Here is a 22,679-nt window from a genome sequence, read left to right as displayed (position 1 = left end):
GCAGGATTAAGCCCTGAAGCCTTTGCAAAATTACCTGCTGCCATTTGACTGAGCCCGGACATCTGACAATTTGGAAAGTGAGAGATTTCTCACCAGGAACATTTTTAATTACAATTGGCATTTTGGATCTTCTTGCTAATTAAATTTTTAAAAGGAACATATGTGTGACCCTACAAATATAGGAATCTGTTATGCAAGAATCTGAAGTAATTTCCATTCTGCTTTAAATCAGGTTTAGCAATGAGAAAATGAATGTTCAGGCGAGTATGCTGAGGTGAGGGAGGGTTCCCTTTTGCACCAGCACAGGAGGCTGGCGGGGGAGGGGGAGAGGGGGAGGCAGGAGTTATATGCTGTGCCCTGTGCCAGGCAATTTCTTTCCATCACTGCTGAAGAGAGTTGGGAAAATAAGAAAAATCACAGAGGGGGCCCCACGACTGTATTTAAAAGGAAAGGGAGTAATTCTATTGCTGTAAAAAGCTAGTGGGTGGAAAAGCTCTGCCGGACTCTTTCAGCACTATTTCAGATAATCTCCAGCTTCCCACATCTCCAGCCTTAACAGCTGTAAGAGAACTGGCTTCCAAACACGGGATTTATGGGACAAAATTATATTTCGGCACATGGGAGAATCCTGGTTGTGGACATGCCGGTCAGGAAATGGGAGGATGATTTATAATATATGGCCAGCACGCTTAGGGCCCTGCATAAAACATACCAGCCACTGGTGTAATGTCAGCCAGGCCCCCTAACTCCTGGGGAACGCATTGCCAGTAGCTCTGAGCACAATGTCAAGTGCTCCTACTCATCTCCAGGGATGCGTTAACCCTGAAGCCTACTGCTGACAATTTACATGGCAACCTTGACAGCTGTTGCACTGCTGATCAGAGCAGAGGCACAAGGAGGAACCCGATTATGAAAAGCGGCGCACTAGGCTGCAAGCCCGGGGGCCGGAGGGGCAGAGGCGTGGCGAACACCCCCACCCCACGTATCATCTTCCGCCCTGGCCACCCCACGCTGCCGTTTGCTGTGTCGCGGCACGTTTGTAACGCGACGTGGGATCCGTTGCCCGGTCAGATGCTCGAGAAGCGGGGGGGGGGTCCTGAGGCTCCCAATAAGGCGCATCCCTTGAACCGCAGACACTGGGGCGGGACCCGCTCGTGCGGCCCGGGGGCTGCCCCGCCCAAGGGGCGGATGACGGTCTCTCCCCCACGCCTGAGTCCCGCCCGAGCGCCCCGACAACAGCCGGAAGTGCAGGGACGAGGGGCGCAGACTGACCGGAAGTGCAGGGGAAGGCGGCGCTAGTGACCGGAAGTGAAGCCCGGGGGGCAGGTTCGAGTGTTGCTCCGCGGGCGGCGGGAACGGTTATAGCGGAAGCGCGCCGCAGGGGGACAGGCGCCGCCGGAAGCGGAAGTGGCCCGGGCGGGAGGACGGAGCGGGCAGGATTCCGAAGGAGTTTCTGAGGAAGACTCGGGGGCGGCAGCCGGTGAGCTGCGGGTGGCGGGTCCCGTCGCTCCAGCCCGTGCCCGCTGGGTATCGCCGTGAAGCGGGGGGTCTGTGCCCGGGGGCAGCGGCCTTGAGAGGCGGTGCCAAGCGCCCGGCCCGGCGACCTTGAGGCGATGGGCGGGGAGGCTCCGCCCTGTCCCGGCGGCCCGTGGAAAGCGCAGGGAGAAGGCTGGGGGTGGGGCTGAGGGGAAGGAGGAGCGGCCTGGCCTGGGCCCCCTCTTACAGCCGCTATCCGGCCCCCAGGCAGGCGGTGCCGTGACCCGCGTGCCCCAGAGGAGCCTGGGTTCGGGGCTGAGTTCCTGGCGAACCCGGGCTCGGGCCTGGCATCCCCCCCGCCCCCCGAGAGCCGCCTATGCGGGGCCCGGTGGAGGCACAAGGCAGGGGAACCTTTTGCGGCCGCTGCTAATGGTGCATCGGTTCTTGAGGGAGGGGATGGCTTGGGGCCGTAGAAAACCATCTGTCAGCGATGATCTAGATATACATGGCTCAGCTTCAGTGTCGGGGGCTTGCCCAGGTGACCTCTGGGGGCCCCGTCCCAGTCTGTGTTTCTGTGGTTCTATCCCAGAAGACTGAAGGGGCAGCGTGAAACTGCCTCGTGATTTGTTACTCTACAGAAACAACCTGTCACCAAGGCTGGAATCTTGTTCTTTGCTGCCAGGGGTCAGGGCATGGGGACTTGTCCCACTCCGCCTGCCTGGTATTCCTGCAGGAGAGTGATGCTGGGGTGTCAGGGCTTGCTCCACTCCACCCACCTGGCGCTTCTGCCGGGACACGCCCGGGCACCCCAGCTGGAGCGCCAGTGGGGTGGATGGAGTGGGACAAGGCCCCATGCCTTGGTTGGAGCACCAGGGGGGTGGAGTGGGGCAAACCCCTGCATCCCAGTCCCAGGCTGGAGCGCCGGGTGGAGTGGATAGGACCTGGGAGTGCCCATTTTTCTGGGGCCCCAGGTTGGCCTAGTGGCTAATCTGCCACTGGGAGGAAGTGAGCAGGCGCCCAGCAGTAGCAGAAAACTTAAAAAAAGGTAGGCCCACTGCCCCGGGGCAGTAGGCCCATGCATGGGGTGGTGGGACCTGGAAGGGAGCTTGCAGCCATGCACGCTTGAGAGCAGCGTCTCCTCCTGGAGCTGGGTGAGTGCCCAGGGAGCCCCTGGCTAGAGGCTCCATCCATCGCCCACCACAAGGCCAGCTGCACAGGGTGGAGGGAGGCAGGCCCTCCTGCCCTCCCATAATTGCCCACCCACCTGAAGTTGGGGGTCACTCAAATATTCCATGCTGGCTACACCACTGGCTCAGAGGTGGGGTGGGGTCATGGGGGAAGGTGTGGAGTGGGGGCTGAGCAGGGAGCTTGGCGGGGTCCTTAGGTTGCTAAAGTTTGAGGACTGCTGAGACTATGGGATAATTAATGGGCATCTTCCAGGCATGTTCTGCTGGGGTCTCATCAGGGTTTGTTCCTTGAGCTTTAGAAAAAATAACACTATGAACACTTAACATGCAGAAATGATTGGCTATTGTGAAATAAAAGAAACAGTAATTGAGACTTGAAATAATAAGTTAATTACTTAGAAAGTTTGTCCTAATGTGGCAACACTCATGTTTTAAACAGATTAATAGTAATTATCAAGTATTTAATTTTTTTATACAACTTCAGTGTTTCTGTATATTGATGGGATGGGAAGGGTTCCTAGCAATATTACAATTAGTAATTGGATTGGTGAATTGGCAGATTTTGGAATTTTTATCTGAAATACTTGAGACTGGATATTGTAACTTCACGGGATTGCTAAAAGGGAGATTGGAAGAAGTTCTTAAAACAGTGTATCAATGAATTGTTTGAGTATTATAAGGACTTTTAGTTATAAATTTTCATAAGAGAAAACTGACTCAGTAAATAACTCTTAGTGACTCTTAAATTGAGGGTTAAATCTAGACTCTCATACTTGTTACCAGCAATAGAAAAGGCAGCACTTGTGCAGTATGCTATTAGATATTTAACTGTCATTCCAATAGATATCTGAATATTAATCAAAATGTGGATGGCAAGTAGAAATAGGTGGCTTCCTGTAGCCCAGACTTTGGTGGGGCTTTGGACACACCCCTCTCATCAGTATCTCCCATTTACTAGCGTAGTCGTCTCTCTCCCCAGCTTTTCTCTCCCCATTCATTGTAAAGGGAGCAAAGACGCCTAATCCACGATTTGTGGATTTCAGTTATTTTCTTCCTGCCTCAAAGGTAGGCATTGCAATGCTTAAGACCCTTTGTTTGTCTGGGGCCTAAGGGTAAGTCTATACTATCCGTCGGATCGGCGGGTAGTGTTCAATGTATCAGGGAGCAATCCGCGAATCGACGCCGGTGCTCCAACTTGGCAGGAGGAGTAAGCGAAGTCGACTCACCGCTGTGAGAACAGCCAGGTAAGTTGAACTAAGATACTTCGACTTCAGCTATGGGAATAGCGTAGCTCAAGTTGCGTATCTTAGTTTGAGCCACCCCGCTAGTGTAGCCGAGGCCTTAGTCTCACTGAAAGCCAATAGAACTGAGAAACAGAAGTCCCAGAAGCCCTTATGAAAATTTTACCCTACGTCTGGGGCTGGCTTGGTATGTTGGTGGGATCCATGAAACCCTGACCTGAGGTTTAATAGACTTGACACCTGTTACACTTGGAATGAGATGTTTAAAAAAACAATCCAATAATTAATTAAACTGATGAGTAAACTGAGAATGAAATTATCCTCTTCACTCTTTTTCACTCTGGGTAAATTCCTCAGGCTGCTTTTGTTAGTTTTAAAAATAAACCTTGATTAGACAAATGCACCAACTTCAAACATCTGTCTCCCTCAATCTCAAAAAGAGCTTATCGCCCTTATAAGCTTTCTTGTAGTAGGTAGATCTTTCTGAAAACTACTGCACTGGCTATATTTGAAGAATGTGTTAATTAAGTAAAATTATTGATATTTTTGTGGGTAGTTTTGAGCCCAGACAAGTTCTTACTGACATCAATATTTGTATGGGTTTTCTTTTTTTGCTGTTGACTGCAGTTGGTGTCATTATATATGTGTGTGAATGTGCGTGCCTTTATTGGCTAGCTTCTGCATAGAAAGGACATTAAGGCTTCATTAACAGATAAATAAAGAAATCTTCCTTTAGCTCAAGTTGTAGAGATGTTGGTTTTGGGGCTCCAGTACTAAGCACCCTGATATTAGCTCCTCGTCATCTTTTGAGTGGTACCATAGAGGACCTTATCTTATGATGAGCATCTCTGAAGGACCACAGGAGAGATTGTGCTTTTGTGACAACTACCTGCATGCTAAAGCTTCAGAGTTGCCAGGATTTACTTTGTAACACAAAATAAACAGGGCTATATGCAAGCTTTCCTTATAGTTACTCCTTTTGCCTTAGGAGCAAGCTTGTTTTAGGTATAGTAATCTTAAAGATGTTTGTAGGATAGAGTAATTGAATGATTTTTCTCCAGCTCCGTAAGTCAGAAGACTAGGCTCTTATTCCTAATTCCTTGCTTAGTGTCCTATCCACTGGTCCGTGCTAAGGGTGTGGAGTTGGGTCAGGGGGAATCTGTCTGTTCATGCCATTCCTCCAGTGTCGCTTATAATACAAGTCAAGCTGTTATGGTCTACTAATTACTATTCTTTCTGTCAGTACTGTGCATGCATGAAAGGAGTAGGAATATCTTTCTACTGTTTTTATGGCTGTCTTTGTATTACTGGGCATGTCTGATTTCTCACTGTCTGTTTTGCCATGGGTTTATTTCTGTAGTCTCTTCTAAAAGCAAAATGGCAGAGCTCAAATTTCACTAATATATGTGTGTCACGCTGGGTAAGGCTATTTCTCTTCTTTTCAGGTACTTAAAATGGGGAACACAAGCAGTGAGCGAGCTGGTATGGAGCGTCATGGGGGCCATAAGACGCCCCGAAGAGACAATTCTGGTGGAGCCATTAGTACAAAAGAAGGTGATAGACCAAAAATCTTGATGGATAGTCCTGAAGATGCAGACTTGTTCCATTCTGAGGAAATAAAGGTATCATAAGTTATGGCAGCTCCTTCCGTCATAACCCCTGACACTGGCACCTCATAGCTTAGACATTCTATCAAGCTGTATTTTTGGAAGTGATATTAGTGATACTTTAGCCAATTTTCTGTATAAACTCAGTTTTAGAAACTTGAAGCACTGCTGACTTTCTCTCTCTAAGGGAAGAAAACCGTATTTCTTTGTTCTTCTAACCTTTTAGCAGATTTCTGTGAATGAAATACTACATCTTTAACAAAAATTGTAGGAAAACTAATACAATAATTGGCTCTAAGCCCTTGCCCAATGTTGTGTATTAGTACAGCACTTTCCTTTGCTATATCTTCTAAGCTCCTTTTAAGCTTTTTTAATCACCATGCTCAGTAACATTCCAGATGACGATTCTTTCCATTGTAAAAGTTCTGTCAGAGTTCCCTATTTAGTAGTAGTTTCTTATGGTCCTAATTTTGGTCTGTCCCCCTTGTTGGGTGTAATAAGAATGTTTAGCTCACTGTCTTCCAACTTAATTCATCATATCTTGCGTTAAGCTGTACCTGTGGTCCAGTTGCAAGTTCTCTATGGAAGGCATTTTGTGGGGTCTAACAAATGCCTTATACAAGAAATTCCTTTTTAATTATTTTTTATCCCTCAGTTTAAATATATGCAGCTACTTTGTATGCTTCTCCCCCCTCAATGATAGTTACTTGTCTGGTTTAATTGTTTTGCATTCTGTTTTTAATATCTTCTGCCAATTTGGAAGGCTACTAATCTTTCAATTTACGGGTTATTTAAAAATATTTACAAACTAGCTTGCAAACTGTTGAGATACTGACTTCTGTCTCTGATGTAACAGTGGCTACCTGCATTTCTTTCCAATTTATGGGAATGTGTAAGAACACACATAGGGTTGAGGATAGCTTTAGTCAAATGTTACCCTTCTCTAAGCTTACCTCTCCTTTCACAGGGCAAAGGAGCCAACGTAGAACTTCTGTTGAGTAAAGTTTTGTGCTTCTAGGCTCCGCGCGCGAGAGAGGAATTTCTAGCTTGGCAGCAAGATCTGGAAGTGAGTGAAAAAGTCCCTGTTCAAAATCGGCCAACAGTCTTTCGCTGGACTGCGGGAGGGAAAGAGGTTTATCTGTCAGGTTCCTTCAACAACTGGAGTAAACTTCCTCTTACAAGAAGGTAACAAACTTGTTACATTCCATCATTGGCATTCTATCTAAAGTTGGAAGCAATTAGGGTCATGTTATTGTTACACTTAGATTATTGCACACCTCTGTTAGCTTTGAGAGCTCTTAAGGGGAGAAATCTTAGTGTATTGTTCTGTCAGTATTTGAATGGTGGGACAGTCTGACTGCTGGAGGTGAAAATTGTCCCATGGAAATAGTAATTTGCTTGGCACTGTGGAAAAGACGCACACACAGTCCCTGCCATGCAAGGTTTACTGCCTGAAGGTAGATGTAGAAGATGGGACACACTGGGAAAGCCACAAGTGTTTTTAGCTACATTGCCCCAAAGTGTTTTTTAGGGACTTTAATAAAGAGGGTGATGCCTTGGTGGGTTTGAGAAGGGCATTCCATGCGTAAGCAGCATGGGAGAAATTATGGAGACAGGAGTAGGGAAAAGGGGACCAATGGAGCATCAATACTAGGATAATTTTCAGACTGGACAGATTGAGCGGGGAATGTAGTAGGAAGCAAGGCCCAAGACACATGCCCAGAATGGCATTATAAGGGGCTTTGGAGGGGCAGACATGATGCAGTGCTTCAAGGGGAGGTAGTGGAAGGATTCAAAGAACTGGATGCCATGGTCAGATCAATAGGCGAGGGAGGTAGTTTTGGCATGGTGGTCTGTAGAGTTTGTCTAGTCTCAGATTTCTCGTCTGACAACTCTAGACCTCTCCTAGCAAAAGTACAAAGACAATAACGGTTTGAGGGAGAAAAGTAGGTTTGTCTCCTACTGTGAAGACCTCAAAACAGGCAGGAAGCTCATAGCATAGAAATGACAATCTGATCAAACTGCATCTACTCAGAGCAGTTTTTCTGGCAGTTACTGCTTTCATTTTCGCAGTTCTTGTTCATTTGACAGGCGAGATTTGTGATGGAAGATACTGAAAAAACGTTCACTCCAATATATCTTTATCTTGTATGTGAAGCTCTGGCTGAGGGGCCAAAACTAGTGTGCTCTCATGTTGTATTGGGTAACAAAGATGCAAGACGAATGGCTTTTCAGAAACGCAACTGTCATAAACAGATAGCTAAGGGTTAATGTCTCTTTCACTTGAGGCACCTGACCAGAGGACCAATCAGGAAACCGGATTTTTTCAACTTTGGGTGGAGGGAATTTTGTGTCTGAGGTCTTTGTCTGTCTGCCTGCTTTCTCTGAGCTTTGGAGAAGTAGTTTCTGCTTTCTAATCTTCTGTTTCTAAGTGTAAGGACAAAGAGATCAGATAGTAAGTTATACAGTTTCTTTTCTTTGGTATTTGCATGAATATAAGTGCTGGAGTGCTTTGATTTGTATTCTTTTTGAATAAGGCTGTTTATTCATATTTCTTTTAAGCAATTAACCCTGTATTTGTCACCTTAATACAGAGAGACCATTTGTATGTATTTTTCTTTCTTTTTTATATAAAGCTTTCTTTTTAAAACCTGTTAAAGTTTTCTTTACTGGGAAATTTCAGGGAAATTGAGTCTGTACTCACCAGGGAATTGGTGGGAGGAAGAAATCAGGGTGAGATCTGTGTGTGTTGGATTTGCTAGCCTGATTTTGCATTCCCTCTGGGTGAAGAGGAAAGTGCTTTTGTTTCCAGGACTGGGAACAGAGAGGGGGAGTCACTCTGTTTGGATTCACAGAGCTTGTGTCTGTGTATCTCTCCAGGAGCACCTGGAGGGGGGAAGGGAAAAAGGATTATTTCCCTTTGTTGTGAGACTCAAGGGATTTGGGTCTTGGGGTCCCCAGGGAAGGTTTTTCAGGGGGACCAGAGTGCCCCAAAACACTCTAATTTTTTGGGTGGTGGCAGCAAGTACCAGGTCCAAGCTGGTAACTAAGCTTGGAGGTTTTCATGCTAACCTCCATATTTTGGATGCTAAGGTCCAAATCTGGGACTAGAGTTATGATAGCAACATTAACTCTTTGACACGAGGAGCCTGGATTTTCTGGTGATCAGCGTTAATGTAAAACATATGCAGTTGTGCCTATGAAGAGATGGGGCTCAGCTGTCACTGAGGAGGTACTCCATTAGCTTTAGCTTGTTTCTGTACATTTAGATTATTGCATTGGATTGCCTCATATGCTGTTTTAAAAGGGTCATTCCCTTCAGGAATTTTCTGAGATTCTATTTGAGATCTTTGCATTTTTTATCGTACAATCATTGTAGCGAGTCTGTAGATGAACAGATTTTTCAGAATAAAAGGTTAATTGTTTGTGTATTTTTCTGAAATCACAGCCACAATAACTTTGTAGCAATTCTGGATCTTCCAGAAGGAGAGCACCAGTACAAGTTCTATGTGGATGGTCAGTGGACGCATGATCCTTCGGAGGTAATGTTTTTATGTCATCCTGCAGGTTTACAAGATGATTCATGCACATGAATGGGAGAAATTAGTTGGCTTCCACGCTAACCTAAAAGAAATGGCCTTTGCTAACAATTGCAATTGATTGTTTGATCTGGTGAAATGTTCCCAGCCCCAGCTGGCCTAGGTAACTGTACCAATCTGAAGCTAGTAATGCTGGCTGTCTGTTAAATAACCAGAGGCTAAACAAGAAGTAGGTGATGAGGAATGTGGGACATTGGTTTTTCAAGTCTGTAGAATATTAATAACCCTGCATACCTTCTGAATTGTGACTTTTTGCCTCTGTTTCTTCCCAGCCAGTAGTAACCAGCCAGCTTGGTACGGTTAACAACATCATTCAGGTGAAGAAAACTGATTTTGAAGTATTTGATGCTTTAATGGTGGACTCCCAAAAATGCTCAGATATGTCTGGTATGAATCCATTTGTAATCTTATACCACGTGCTTGAAGTTATGTAAATACCCTCTACATTTAATTCCTGGTCTTGAGTTAAATCCCCAAAGTAGAAGAATCTCACTTTTTATACCTGATCTTTTGGGGATATGTGCAGGGATCATGAAATGTAAAAGGAGAGAAGCTGGAATGAGAGTTTGTAGTAGAGCACAGGTCACTGATCAGACCCCATCTAGATCAGTAGTAAGTCATTGTCTTTTGAATGTGTGACATGAAATGGTGATTTCAGACCACTCCCTGGTGAATCAGTAGCTACCTCAAAACTGATACTGAGGTTGACCACCTTGACAGCAGTTTGAAGGTCATGGAGACTGACCCCTTTTTTCAAGATTGTTGTGTACATGTGGGGAATGCCATGGCAGCGTTCTGGGTACCTGGAGGATTCTGTTTGCAAGCTTGGCCTCTTTCGTATACAGTAAATAATTTCAGTAATATTTTGTCACCAAGAAGGGAATTTTATTCCACTATTTGCCAGGACTGCCAAAAACTAGCATAAAAGCAAATAATCTGCGGTAGCATTTAGTACTGAATGTGTGCTACAGAAATACTGGGCAAGGAAATCACGCCCCCCAATAAATAAAGCTTCAGGACCAACCCTTGAAGTTCTGCCTGCTGATTGACCCTACTCAGCTGGTCTCCAGTAGGCAGACTCTGGAGTCTTTAAAATCATCTCTTGGGCTCCTTGCTAAAGATCTTTGTACTTGAGCTTCACAAAACTTCCAAAATTCTGTAACCAGATCCTGAAATTTGGATTCCCTTTGCATTCTGTCAGTTAGTAGTGTTCCCATATTTGTGTGCTGTTGGAGTAGTACCTTGCTGATGAGCAGGCCAGTTTCAAGATTAACCGTATGTTATGAACAGGAACTAATTTCTGAAATGATGTGACAAAACTTCCTACTGTGCTGTGTAGCTGCAGCTTGTAAGTGCCTTGTCCTGGGTGATGGTTGTATTTTTTAGTTTGTTTCTGGCCCTGCAGGAAAAGTGTCCCGGGAAACCAAAGATTTCATCTAGAGTGTACGGGAAGTGTGGCATCTCTATATAATTCCTGGAGGATTTACTTTATAGCACAGTTAACTTTCTGTCATGTCATATCTGTCATGTCTGAATGTGAAATTACTACTACAGCTTAATGTGTCTGTGAAGAGTTTATCATCTTTTAGGTTAAATATTTTAACATCTCCCTAACAGAGCTATCAAGTTCACCCCCAGGACCCTACCACCAGGATCCCTATGTTTCTAAGCCAGAGGAACGCTTCAAGACTCCACCTATTCTTCCACCACACCTGCTGCAGGTGATCCTGAATAAGGACACTGGCATTTCTGTGAGTAGACAACCTTTCTGTTTGTGTCAGGGTCAGGTATTTAAGAGATTAGACATGCACTGGAGCTGCTTGTAACAATCCCAAACCTTGGACGTGTCCCCTAGCGGGTGAGGTCATTATTACCCAAGTCCAAACTGATCCATTTGTAATTATCTTCTTAACTGATCCTTTTTCAAAACTGGAAGAATTGTAACACTGTTTCCCCACCCATAAATCCTAATCTAGACACTGCAAAATTATTAGAACTTCTGAGAACATAGCAGACCTGTAAGAAATGAGAAAAGGCCCATTCCTCAGTGGAGGAAAGGTAACCCTGTATATACCCTTGGTCCCACCTTAAGTGATCTTTGATTCTACTGGAATTTTGATGGGGAGCCAATACAAAGATTTGTTGAGTGGTTGCCTGTGAAAGACAATATGCCATAATTTTAGTTTTTCCACTGTCTCCTTTTATATGCTTTCCAGTGCGATCCAGCTCTACTTCCTGAGCCCAATCACGTCATGCTGAACCACCTCTATGCACTTTCTATCAAGGTAAGGGAGTCTTACCTTATCACAGTATTTGCATTTAGTTAACCGTTACATTGTGCTAATTTGCTTTCCATCTTCCCTAGGATGGAGTGATGGTACTCAGCGCCACTCATCGTTACAAGAAAAAATATGTGACTACATTACTGTACAAGCCAATATGATTAGACCAGGTATCCTGGGGTGATGAAGTGCCAGAGGGAACAAATCCTTCGTTAAACCGAAACATATGCATGGTCTATGCTAGTGTAAACAGACTCTGATTTCATATGGTTTTAAAGACTTCACATTTGTTTCATATTTGCCTTGTTCTCGCAGCCCCATCTGGAAGTTTTCAGACTCAGCCAGGACCAAATAGATGACTGGTGGTGCTGTCATTTTCTCAGCTCAATAACAATCACCTGGGATCTACCAGTGAAATCAGGCTGGGAAATATGGGGATAGTGACAGCTCAAATGTCATCCATGAGTGATACAGGCTGTAGAAAATAATATTCGAAGAAGTGCGGGATCCTTGCTGATTGAGTGGCTGTTTTTATCATAAAGCTCAAACATTCAGTTATATTACCGCTGAACTCCGCAAAGAGCCCATTCCCTGGCTCGACTACACATGAAAAATGGCATTCTTTCTGTTGCAGCTTTTTTGGGCAAAGCCGGAGATGCTGCCACTACCACAGTCACTATTTCTTTTTTTGTTTGTTTAATCAGTAGACAGGTTGAGTACGTTTTCCAATGTGAGTGACGCTCTAGCATTGTTTCTCTTATGAGAACTCCGAAATAACTTTTCCCAGTGGAACTGCTGATAAAGACAATTGTTCTTAATTGCTGGGTTTTGTGTAGACCATATAATGCGCCCTGCCATAATCTGTTCTTGTAACTGACTTGTAATTCTCTTGCTGATAAGGACTGGGCTGGGTTCCTATAAAGAAATTGATTAATTTAGCATAAAGACTTTAATTCTTCAATATCAGCTTTTATCAAATTGATGGTAAGGTGACTCCCAAGTTACTTTAAAAACTGTATAGTAAATGAGATATTGAGGGAAAAACTCATCTGCTTATATAAGCAGCTGTGGCCCCTGTGAAGTGGCACTGCATCCACTTATGTCAAGGGGGTGGATTGGCCCTGAATCTATATTTGCATTTGACTCTGCCAGCTTAAGTTCATGTGGTCTCTGCAGCAAGGACTCCCAACAATTTCTGTCACTTCCTGCTTTATTTATATTTGTATAAACAAATGTAGTTCTCGCAAATGGTGACAGATTATCTTTCTTAGAGACTGATGATCCATTTGATCCCAAAACGAATGCAGTAGAGGCAACACAAAATTCCCTGCCAATGTGCCTCAGGCCTGACCTGGAGGGACCAACTTGGGGAATGCGTAGTGCCTGCCCATTCCTGGGCACCTCTGAGTGCCAATAAGAGTGCCAATAAGAGTGACCCACTACACAGGGGTGCGTATTACAAAAAACACCAGGTAGCTAATCAGATGGTGACTTAGATCATTGGTGACGACGATTAGATGTGATACAGTCAATAAGACTCATTTTCAGTCTTCTGAACTGTTCAATTGTATTGTTACAATATTTTGAGTAGTTCAGGGTACATTGCTATTGGGTTTTCTTTGAAAACATGGAATTCCTGTCACTGTCTGACCTCTTCAGAAACAAGTTAAAATATAAAGCATTTGAAGGAACAATGGATAATGTGTTTTTGTTTCCTGTCAACCCCACCAACACAGCCATACTGGGTTGGTTGGCAGCATAATGCTTGGCTAATTGTGCAGTTTCTCTCCCGGGTTAAAGGGGTAGCTACTTTACTTTTATAAAACCCAGTTTTGACACGCATCCTCTCATCACACACTGGTAGAGAATAATACATTTTAAGAGTGGTGGAGGGGGAGTAAACCAAGCTGTTAATGAGCTTTGGCAATTGGAAAACCCAAGGATTTCACTTCTGGAAAACTGACTGCTCTCCACTCCTGGTTTGGTTTGGTTTAAGGCTGTCACAATTCAAGCAGCTTGAGCAATCTCCATTGGTTGGCCTCTGTGATGCTGGGTATACTTGACTGCTTGGAAAGGTCGGTTTTAAGTTTGTTACGGTTCATGACAACTCTGAGGCATAATAAGAGGGAATGTCTGTGAGAGATGATTATACCTGGCACAGCCTGCACACTAATATTTGTGAACATGGGCCAGCAGGAAGTCTTGGCATGGGAAGGGTTCAGAACAGCAAGAAGAAAGCATTAAGTGCACCAGAACTCAGTATTACCAGCTCCAGCAGTGCAGATTAGCTCAGCTGGAATCCCGGCCACAGTGGTGCCTCAAAGTATATCCATTGCTTTCACATCGGCTGCCCACATCAGGGCAATGAAAGGTGGTCTCAAAAGTAAGGAAATTCCCACACCAAAAACTTGATGCTCAGGCTCCTGTTGTAAAGACACAGGCACGCTTTTTAAACAAAATAGTAGTACTTTGTCATTTGAAACACCTATATCCCTTAGTGTGGAAATACTAAATTATTAGGGCGTCGATTAATCGCAGTTCACTTACTTTACAGTTAAAAATAATTAGTTGTGCTATTAAACAATAGAATAGCAATTGAAATTTCTTCAATATTTTGGATGTTTTTCTACATTTTCAAATACACTGATTTCAGTTCCAACATGGACTGCAAAGTTTACAGTGCTCACTTTATATTGGTTTTATTACAAATATTTGCACTGTAAAAATGATAAAATTGCGCTATGGTACTAGTATTTTTCAATTCACCTTATGCAGTCTCTTAGTGGTGAAAGCACAACTTACAAATGTAGATGTGTTTTTGTTTTGTTACATAACTGCACCCAAAACCCAAACAATGTAAAACTTTAGAGCCTACAAGTGCACTCAGTCCTACTTCTTGTGCAGCCAATTGCTAAGAGAAACAAGTTTCTTTACATTTCTGGGAGATAATGATGCCTGCTACTTATTTACAGTATCACCTGAAAGTGAGAACAGGTATTTCCATAGCACTTTTGTAGCTGGCATTGCAAGGTATTTACATGCCAGATATGCTAGTCATATGCCCCTTTGTGCTTCGGCCACCATTCCAGAGGACATGCTTCCATGCTGATGATGTTTGTTAAAAAAAAAATGTTTATTACCTTTGTGACTGAACTCCTTGGGGGAGAATTGTATGTCCCATGCTCTGTTCTACCTGCATTCTGCCTTATATTTCATGTTATGGCAGTCTCAGTTGATGACCCAGCACATGTTGTTCATTTTAAGAACACTTGCATTGCAGATTTGACAAAATGCAAAGAAGGTACCAATGTGAGATTTTTAAAGATAGCTACAGCAGTTGACTGAAGATTGAAGAATCTGAAGTGCCTTCCAAAATCTGAGAAGGACAAGGTAGGGGACATGCTTTCAGAAGTCTTAAAAGAGCAACACTCTGATGTGGAATCTACAGAACCTGAACCACCAAAAAAGAAAATCAGCCTTCTGCTGGTGACATCTGGCTCAGATAATGAACATGAACTGCTTTGGATTGTTATCGAGCAGAACCCATCATGGCCATGGATGCATGTCCTGTGGAATGGTGGTTGAAACATGAAGGCCATATATCTGGCACATAAATATCTTGCGACACCCGCTACAATAGTGCCATGCGAATGTCTACTCTCTTTCAGGAGACATTGTAAACAAGAAGTGGGCAGCATTATCTCCTGGAAATGTAAACAAACTTGTTTGAGCAATTGCCTGAAAGAGTGCACTTGGAGGCTTTACATTGTTCAGTTTTTGAGTGCAGGTTTGGTTTTGTTTTGTTTAATTCTACAGTTGTAAATTCAACTTCCATGATAGAGATTGCACTACAGTTCTTGCAATGGAATTGAAAAATACTTTTCTTTTTCACAGGGCAAATATTTATAAAGCGAGCACTACACTTTGCCTTCTGTTGTAATTGAAATCAATATATTTAAAAATGTGGAAAATATCCAAAAATATTTATATAAATGGTTTTCTGTTACTAACACTCCAACTCACCATGCAATTAATTTTTTTAATTGCTCCATTAATTGCAATTTTAATCACTAACACTTAGCTACCATTTCCCATTTTACAGTTGGCTATAAGCCACTGAGCCTCACTCTTACATAAACCCTCTAGTTATTTATTTGCATGCTCACCAGAGACAGCACCAGGGCTTGGCAATACAAGTTGGCCAATGTTTACTATACTGTAAAAAAGCTAGAGTGGAGCAAGTACTGTGATGAAACTAATCAAACTATTAGCTGACAGCATATACTGACATTGAAGCTGCAGAAGGTCAGTTACATGCACTATTTAAAGGTTGGCAATAGATAACAAAGGTGGTAAATCAGCTAGATTAGGACATATGTACCAAATGAACTAGCCACCAATTGACACTAGGATGTTGAAGGGGATGGACGAGTTAGTGGGAGAGCCAGTCAGGGTTGGTTTTAAATCAAAGAAAAAGCAAACCTGTATTATTAGTCTCAAATAGCGGTTTGTGCCAGCAGTGAAACTGATATCTAGATGCATGTTAATTCATACAAAGGAATCTAAGGTGACCTCACAGACTTTTTCTGTCACAAAACAGTATAATGAATTGTTCATGAGTGAGGCACTAATGAAGAGCTGTGAGCGACAGCATAAGTGTGAGCTCCACTTCATGTATTTTCCAATTATGTCCACAGCTGGATACCTTAGTTCAACACTTCCCAGCAGCGCTGAGCACAACTATATATATATATTTTTTTTAATATGGAAGCTATCGGTCAACCATTTATAAGTAACATGATGCTGCAGCCTTCTTTACATTGGGCTGCAAAGCTTTTCTTGCTAGGCTCCAGAAAATCAGCGCACCTGGCAATGTGCTGCCTCAAAACTGTTTGCCGCAGGGGTTGCCAAATAGAAAAAGCCTTGTGCTGTGGCTGCTCACTACTCAGAGAGTTAAAGCTCATCATGTTTAAGGCCCACTCACACTGCTGTGGCAGAGAGGGAAATGTTTGATCTCATTGTGCCAATGGCTGACATGCCCAGTCTGCCTTTGCATCTGTGGTTGGGGGAGGCCTGCTGTACATGAAAGTGTCTTGGGCAGCAAGCATAGTGTGGAAGACTGTGACAGTGGCTCCAAGAGTCATCCCAACCCCTCCAACCCCCAGAAAAGCAGTGCACAAAGGCTCTGCCTTATGTCCCATGGCATCTACTAGAAGCCCTGCATGACATGCTGCATGACCAAAGAAAAATATACAGCATATAGAAACGAAGGTCAATCTGCCTTTGAATGCTTCCTGTCAATTTCTAGGCCATGGCCAAGAGTTAATAAAAGGCATGTATAGTTCACAGGCACTAAACAAAAATTCATGGTCATGACTTAAATACCCATGATGACTTACTTACTTACTCTCTGTTCCTAAGCCTCCCCTGCTCCAGTGGTAGGGGCTGGCTGCTCCAAGGTCCCCGAGGTTGCCTGGGACTGATGCTTGGGCAGTCCCCAGGGTTGCTGCTCTGGACAGCCTTGGGAGCCACTGATGCTGGGGCTGCCCCTGGGACTGATGCTCCAGCCACACTGACTGCTTGGGCACTACCCGGGGCTGCCCGAGCAGCAGCAGGTGCAGCTGGACCCAGGGCTGCTCCAGCAGCTGCCTATGCAGCTAGCCACAGGGCACCCAAGCAGCTGTGGGCATTATGGAGGGCACAGCCCTAGTTACAGTGGCTAGTTTTGAGGGCACTTGGAAAGGAGGGAAACTGGACCACTGCACAGTGGGCATTAAACAACCATGCAGTACCTGGGTGACCATTTTCTTAGGTGCTTGTCTGGCCATACATCTGTTCTTAGTAAAATATGCATGTCAAAAACAAAGCCAGCCATGCTCAAGAGCTGGCTAAAATTTTTGCAGCACACCTATTTTATGAAATGGCCTCATCTCAAAACCCATCCCTGTTTAGTGTAGTTTTTTGACAGTGGTTTGTCATGTGTTTAGTGGTCTCACCCCCCTCCCCTTTTTAACTGGGTATGGCTGGGGAGTGGTTACACGGGGATGTTGAAAAAACGTGTGGCAAAAGAATCTTTCAATAGGAGACAGACAGCTCAGGATGTGGTAAATCTGGTTTTTAGTTCAAAGATTCGGTCGCAATACAGCTCAAATGAGTTCTCCTTCTTAGTCATGCAGCCTGTGTAATAGCTGATGAACCGAAGTGGCTTCTTGCCCCTGCATTGACTTGTATGCAGCAAATGGAGCTGGCCATGTGTATTGACTAGAACAGCAGCCTCAGCTTCCTTCTATGCCTAAATAGACAATCAGCCCCCTTCTTTAGCCCCCAACTTTACACATGCAGAAAGATTGTTTAATTACTTCTCGCCTTTCTCCAACAAATGCTATGAAGTAATACGGGGGGAAGTTAATGGTCACCACTCTGTCACACATCCTGGCTCTACTTTCTTGGGCTGAAGCAGAATTAATCTCTGCTCCAGCAGGAGGGTGGGGTCTCCCTCTGGTACTAAAGGCTAATCCCCAGTTGGTGTCTCCCCACACTACACAACTGTAATAGCACGGTAGTACACCTCCTCCTCACCCAGAGCAGATAACCCCACTCTCAGGGCATTGGATGTTTCTATGCAACACACGTTCTAACACACGTTCTCTGTACTGACATCATGCACTTTTGGTGACATGCTCAATTGTCAGTTTTGACCTTTCATGAAACAGCAGCACTATCTGAAACAGCTTTGGGCCATGTGCCAGAGGGCGACAGTTGGTTGAAATGTAGCCAGTCCTATTGTCACTGAAGTGGATTCCTGTAAGAAGTGAACAGCAGTCCGATTCATTGTATTCTGCTCACTTTCAATAACCTAATGAATTAAATCCCTCCACCAGGAAAAGCTGGGTGTAAAGTGGAAGAGTGTAGCAGCTATTTATCTGCCCACTTCTGGTTGTTGTTTCTTGGCTATTTCTAGGATGGTAGAGCTGGAGGTAGGTGCAGTATTTCTCCTTCCCTTTCCTCCCTGTGAGTAAACCTTAGCAAGTCTGCAATAGACACAATGCTTTTTCTCCAGTAAATTTCAGCACGGTGACAGTGAGAATTTGTGCAGTGTTCATGGTAGTCAAAAGGCTTAATAAATATTTTACTTCACCAGTTTCTGAACTATTTTAGTTTTGTTACAATTCTGATCATGCATCATAGGACTGAAACAATGTTTTAAATATGTATTCTTTGTGCACATTAAAATAGAAATAAAGGAACATTTAACAAGTTAGCATTTCATCAGATACATCAGGTAGTAGGCACAATAGATAAATCAAGCAGTTTGGCTTTATGCAGAACATTGCCATGAAAAATGTTGTGTAGACCAAAGTGTAATAGTAGCTATTAGTAATTCTCCCACACACCCACTAAGAAAACTCTTCATAGGGAGGGTGGAGGTATCTATGTGCACAAAAGCAATGAACAGTAGGAGGACAGAAATAAAATAAGTCACTGCAGGCAGCAGAGTGAATATTAAAAACTCTTCTTGTGAAAGAATTCTTCAGACCCTGTAAAAATTGTTTAGTTAAAAATAGTTGTATTTACATTTAAGTCTGATCGAGAGAGTTTTCCCACCAGGTGTAAGTTATTAAGATGTACAGTAACTTGGCAGATTGAGTACAATCTGAATTATATTTGTGTAGGCTTTTAAAAAATTGCAGCTCTCAGGCATGACAGCACCAGAATATTAAGATGGTGGGATGAATAACTGTTTCCCTTCCTATTAAAACACCACTGCAGTAGAGCAGCAGCAGCAGCATTAGACTATGCAGTTGGCAATTAAAGGGGTTTATTCCTAGCTGAAATTTTGTATCTGGATTATTCTTCTTCCAGATATTCACGTGTATCTCTACCACCACCAATGGGTGTTTATCTAAGGGCTCACCACTACTAGTTAAAAATCTGGACAAATCCACCTCTGTTTCAATCCAAGTCAATATACTTTAATTTTCTGATAGCACATATGCTACTTTTTCAGGGGAAGATGTCTGCTAAAAGGCAGAATATTCTGAAGATGAGCTCGCTGGTAAGCTTACACGCCTATCAATTACGTAGCTCCTGCTAGTGGCTGATCTGTTAGAATGCCTTAGTGGTACCTACATGGAAGGAAAAGGTCATTTCACCATGCTAATTAACATAGTTAATTGTTTTATTTGGTTATTGTTCAACAACAAAGTTCAATATTTTCCAGGTGAAGCTTGATCTGTATCTCTGATTCCCTCCCTTGTCAATAATAAAAAGGTAATGAAGAAAAATCCTGTACTTTTAGATACCTAAAACCTCATTAATGCTAACAAGCTTTCAATTGCAATTTAATGTTACAATATTTCTTCATGGGATCTGGGAGGATTAAGCTGAGGCCCCTCCAATGTCTGAAGATGGCTGTCCACAACCACCATTAAAACAAAAAGCTAGTGTTGAAAAATGCAGTTTACAATAAAAAAGTAGAAACCGATTCAATTCCCTTTTGTTACGAATATAAAGTTTCTTGTAAATATGTACAGTCCTTTGAGCTATTTCTATAGCAGGAAGCATTTCACAAACAAGACACAGGATATACACTTTCAGGACTCGACAAGCCCATTTCTCAGGTCATGAAGATCTTCCATGAGATGCAAAGATTTAAAGACTGATCTCTGTGACCTTTCAAAATACTGAGACCAAGAGACGAATTTCAGCATGTTTCCTGCCAAATCATCTGGTCTAAAATAACCCAACAGACAAGAGAACAGAACACAATATCCATGAAACTCGCCAAAGGGCACTGACAAGGCATTTGGAGGTTTATGGGTGTCTAGGACAGGTTAGCACTTGCTGGCAAGGGACAAGCAGAAGATAAAAGGCTTGGCCAACGAGAAAACTGGATGCAGTTTTGCTCTTTTCCATGTATAGAGAACATGTTTTTTTACTCAGCATATCACTGAAGCAGACTGAATGGTCAAAACCTGCCTTGAAAATCATTTGCTCTCTGGCTCAGTTACAAGGGATAATGTTCATGGCATCGGAGAATATGAAGCAATAAATGGCTTGAGGTTAGAGGCAAAAGCAAAGGTGAGGTGTTTGGTAACCGCCAAAGCTGTTTATTGCAAGTATCCTCTAGTGCCATGACTATTAGCTCTTACTGTACAACAAGATACAATCAGAACAGGAAAGAAGAACTTTGTATTGAGAGATGACAATTCCGTGCACTTGCTTTCTCATGCTTTCCTTTGACATTCTTGAGGGGCAGGGGGCAACCTGTCAACCACTGTGAGGAGTGGCCTCTATGGCAAATGATGACTATAAGGATTTTGATACAATTTCTGAATGGGACTGTTTTTAACACTGGGGTGTGTGAAGGTGAGGGACAGCGATTGTAGTTCTCTTGTCATATAATAAGGATTGTAACTCTCTTCTGTGCCAAATTCTCCAGTAAATCATGGCGGTTATTTTGCAGTGTAATCTAAAGGCTTCAATTAATTTACAAGTGAGGTACAATACAATACTTAGCACAGCAACCTAAAAGGTGAGAGCAGCCAGAGTGATGGTGCAGCAGCATGCAGTGAATTGCCATGCAGAAAACCTGGGTAAAGAGTCTTGTACCCCAGTACATCAGAGACAATGCACTTTGTTTTAGGGCTTGGGGAATTGTGACCATCTAAATCAGGGGATCTGCCCTCCTCATCATCCAGCTGAACAAAGCTGCACTGGGGCAATTTTACAGAGAATGAGCTTTGAAAGTGGCAGGGGAACAAACGGATCCAGGTTAATTCTCTAGAGCTCTGTAGAGAATATCCAGTGATGCTGTCTATTGCAACCAAGTCACCATGGCCTTTCAGTTTACAAGGCCATGACAAATTCCAGCATCTTTTTCAAAACTATGATTTATTATCTGGTAAATGGTGCTAACCACATTAAGATTTGGGTTGGGATCCTCATCCCATTTGATTTCCTTGATGAACTGTTAAGGGCTAAAGCTAGAGTACAAAAAGTTTATGAACTGCTTGAAAGAGTAACAGTAGTACAAAGTGCAAAAAGTATGACTGCAGGAAGGTGCAGGGAAATCAACTGAGAGACAGACAATCCTTGTTAGAGTCACATGTCTCCTGACGCTGAGCCAGTTCTGGCCCAAGGTGGTGGTTTTGGTAACTGGGCAGCAGAAGCATGGAGTGCATATACTCAGTACATTTCCTTTGTTTTTCCTGCAGTTCACGATGAGGAGTAAGTTTGTCTAGCTGAGACTTATACTGAAGATTGGTCCCAGACCTAGCAGGGAAATAAAATGACAAGTTATACAAGATGCAGTAAAACATTCCTGTTCTCCTATATGTAGTCCCAGGACACACAAGCAGCAGGGCTTTCAGCAGGAGGCAGAGCAGAGTTTTACCGAGTACCATGTGTCTCCTTGTCGAGATGAAAATGCTACGTGTCAGGAATCTTCCCACCTACCAGTGATGACGGCCACCATCTTCACATGGCATATAGTGAGCTCCTGACAAGCATCTTCTTCCAAATCCCCCTTCCATTTCGTGTGGGCCTGATTCCTCTCAGTGCAGATACCCTCCTCATTCACAGATGTACAATGCCTTCAACACCTGTTCTGTAGTCTAACACACCCAGTGTTGGACCAGCTGCCTTGGCAATGGCATGAAAGTAATGCTGTGGGGAAATATTCTCTTTGGAAGAGATTTTTACACAGCCAATGCATATGTTTTGATGTACTGTGATTGCACATATATTTTAAAAGCCCCTCACCCACACAGGCTTTTCACAGTACAAACAGTCACTCCGCACTGGGAGACTGATACTTTCCTGAGATGAGACGTTTGACAGAGCTCCAGCTTACCTTATTGACTTGTGAGAGTGGAGTTCTTGCACCTCCCACAGGCGTTCGCCCCCTGCTGGGCTCTTCAAACAACCTTCCAGGGGACCTTTCTCTGCGGGTGCTCAGAACCCTGCCTGGAGATTTCTCTCTCTCCAGTGGTCGCCCAGGAGACTTGTCCCTGCGCAGCTCTGTCCTTCCCTCTCGATACCGATGTGGTGTGCTTGGTTCTCGAGGGTGGCTTGGACCGTCTGGTGGCCCTGGGCTTGATGCTACCCGCTTGGTTATGTGCTCATTATATGTGGGGGGACCTCTCTTATTAGGGCTGCTGTCATTCAAAAACAATGGGCGCGGACAGCTGAGTGACAAAAACCTTAGAATTACATTTTTATTGAAGAGGGCATATCTTCCCCCCCAATCACTCCACAGTGTTCAAATGAAAGAGCATCCACAGCT

General features: G+C 43.8%; 2 protein-coding genes across 12 annotated transcripts in view; one reads left to right on the top strand and one right to left on the bottom strand.

Annotated features, from left to right (window-relative positions):
* The first annotated feature begins 1,203 nt into the window (after positions 1-1,203).
* PRKAB1 (protein kinase AMP-activated non-catalytic subunit beta 1) lies at positions 1,204-13,083 on the top strand. Of its 3 annotated transcripts, none has more exons than XM_030582909.1 (8): positions 1,204-1,480; positions 5,350-5,526; positions 6,530-6,696; positions 8,960-9,053; positions 9,383-9,497; positions 10,728-10,861; positions 11,327-11,395; positions 11,476-13,083. In XM_030582909.1, exons 2-8 carry the CDS (start codon positions 5,359-5,361, stop codon positions 11,551-11,553), a joined length of 825 nt encoding a protein of 274 aa, XP_030438769.1. In that variant the 5' UTR covers positions 1,204-1,480; positions 5,350-5,358; the 3' UTR covers positions 11,554-13,083. The 3 variants fall into 3 exon arrangements, with proteins under 3 accessions (XP_030438769.1, XP_030438771.1, XP_030438770.1); XM_030582911.1 differs by lacking the exon at positions 1,204-1,480 and adding an exon at positions 1,645-1,975; XM_030582910.1 differs by lacking the exon at positions 1,204-1,480 and adding an exon at positions 1,982-3,907.
* A 5,505-nt stretch (positions 13,084-18,588) lies between these two features.
* Positions 18,589-22,679, bottom strand: part of CIT (citron rho-interacting serine/threonine kinase) — a 111,420-nt gene continuing 107,329 nt past the window's right edge. For 5 of the 9 annotated variants that reach the window (XM_030582981.1, XM_030582985.1, XM_030582986.1 and 2 more), the window contains one exon: positions 18,589-22,581. In XM_030582981.1, coding sequence (XP_030438841.1) covers positions 22,185-22,581 — 397 coding nt within the window. In that variant the 3' untranslated portion in view covers positions 18,589-22,184. The remainder of the gene's footprint in view (positions 22,582-22,679) is intronic. The other 4 variants (XM_030582987.1, XM_030582988.1, XM_030582984.1 and 1 more) reach the window with 3 other exon arrangements.

Source organism: Gopherus evgoodei, chromosome 13 (assembly GCF_007399415.2).
Source record: "Gopherus evgoodei ecotype Sinaloan lineage chromosome 13, rGopEvg1_v1.p, whole genome shotgun sequence".
Taxonomy (NCBI): domain Eukaryota; kingdom Metazoa; phylum Chordata; order Testudines; family Testudinidae; genus Gopherus; species Gopherus evgoodei.
The sequence above is the reverse complement of the archived record's forward strand: the minus strand, read 5'-3'. Positions and strand labels throughout refer to the sequence as shown.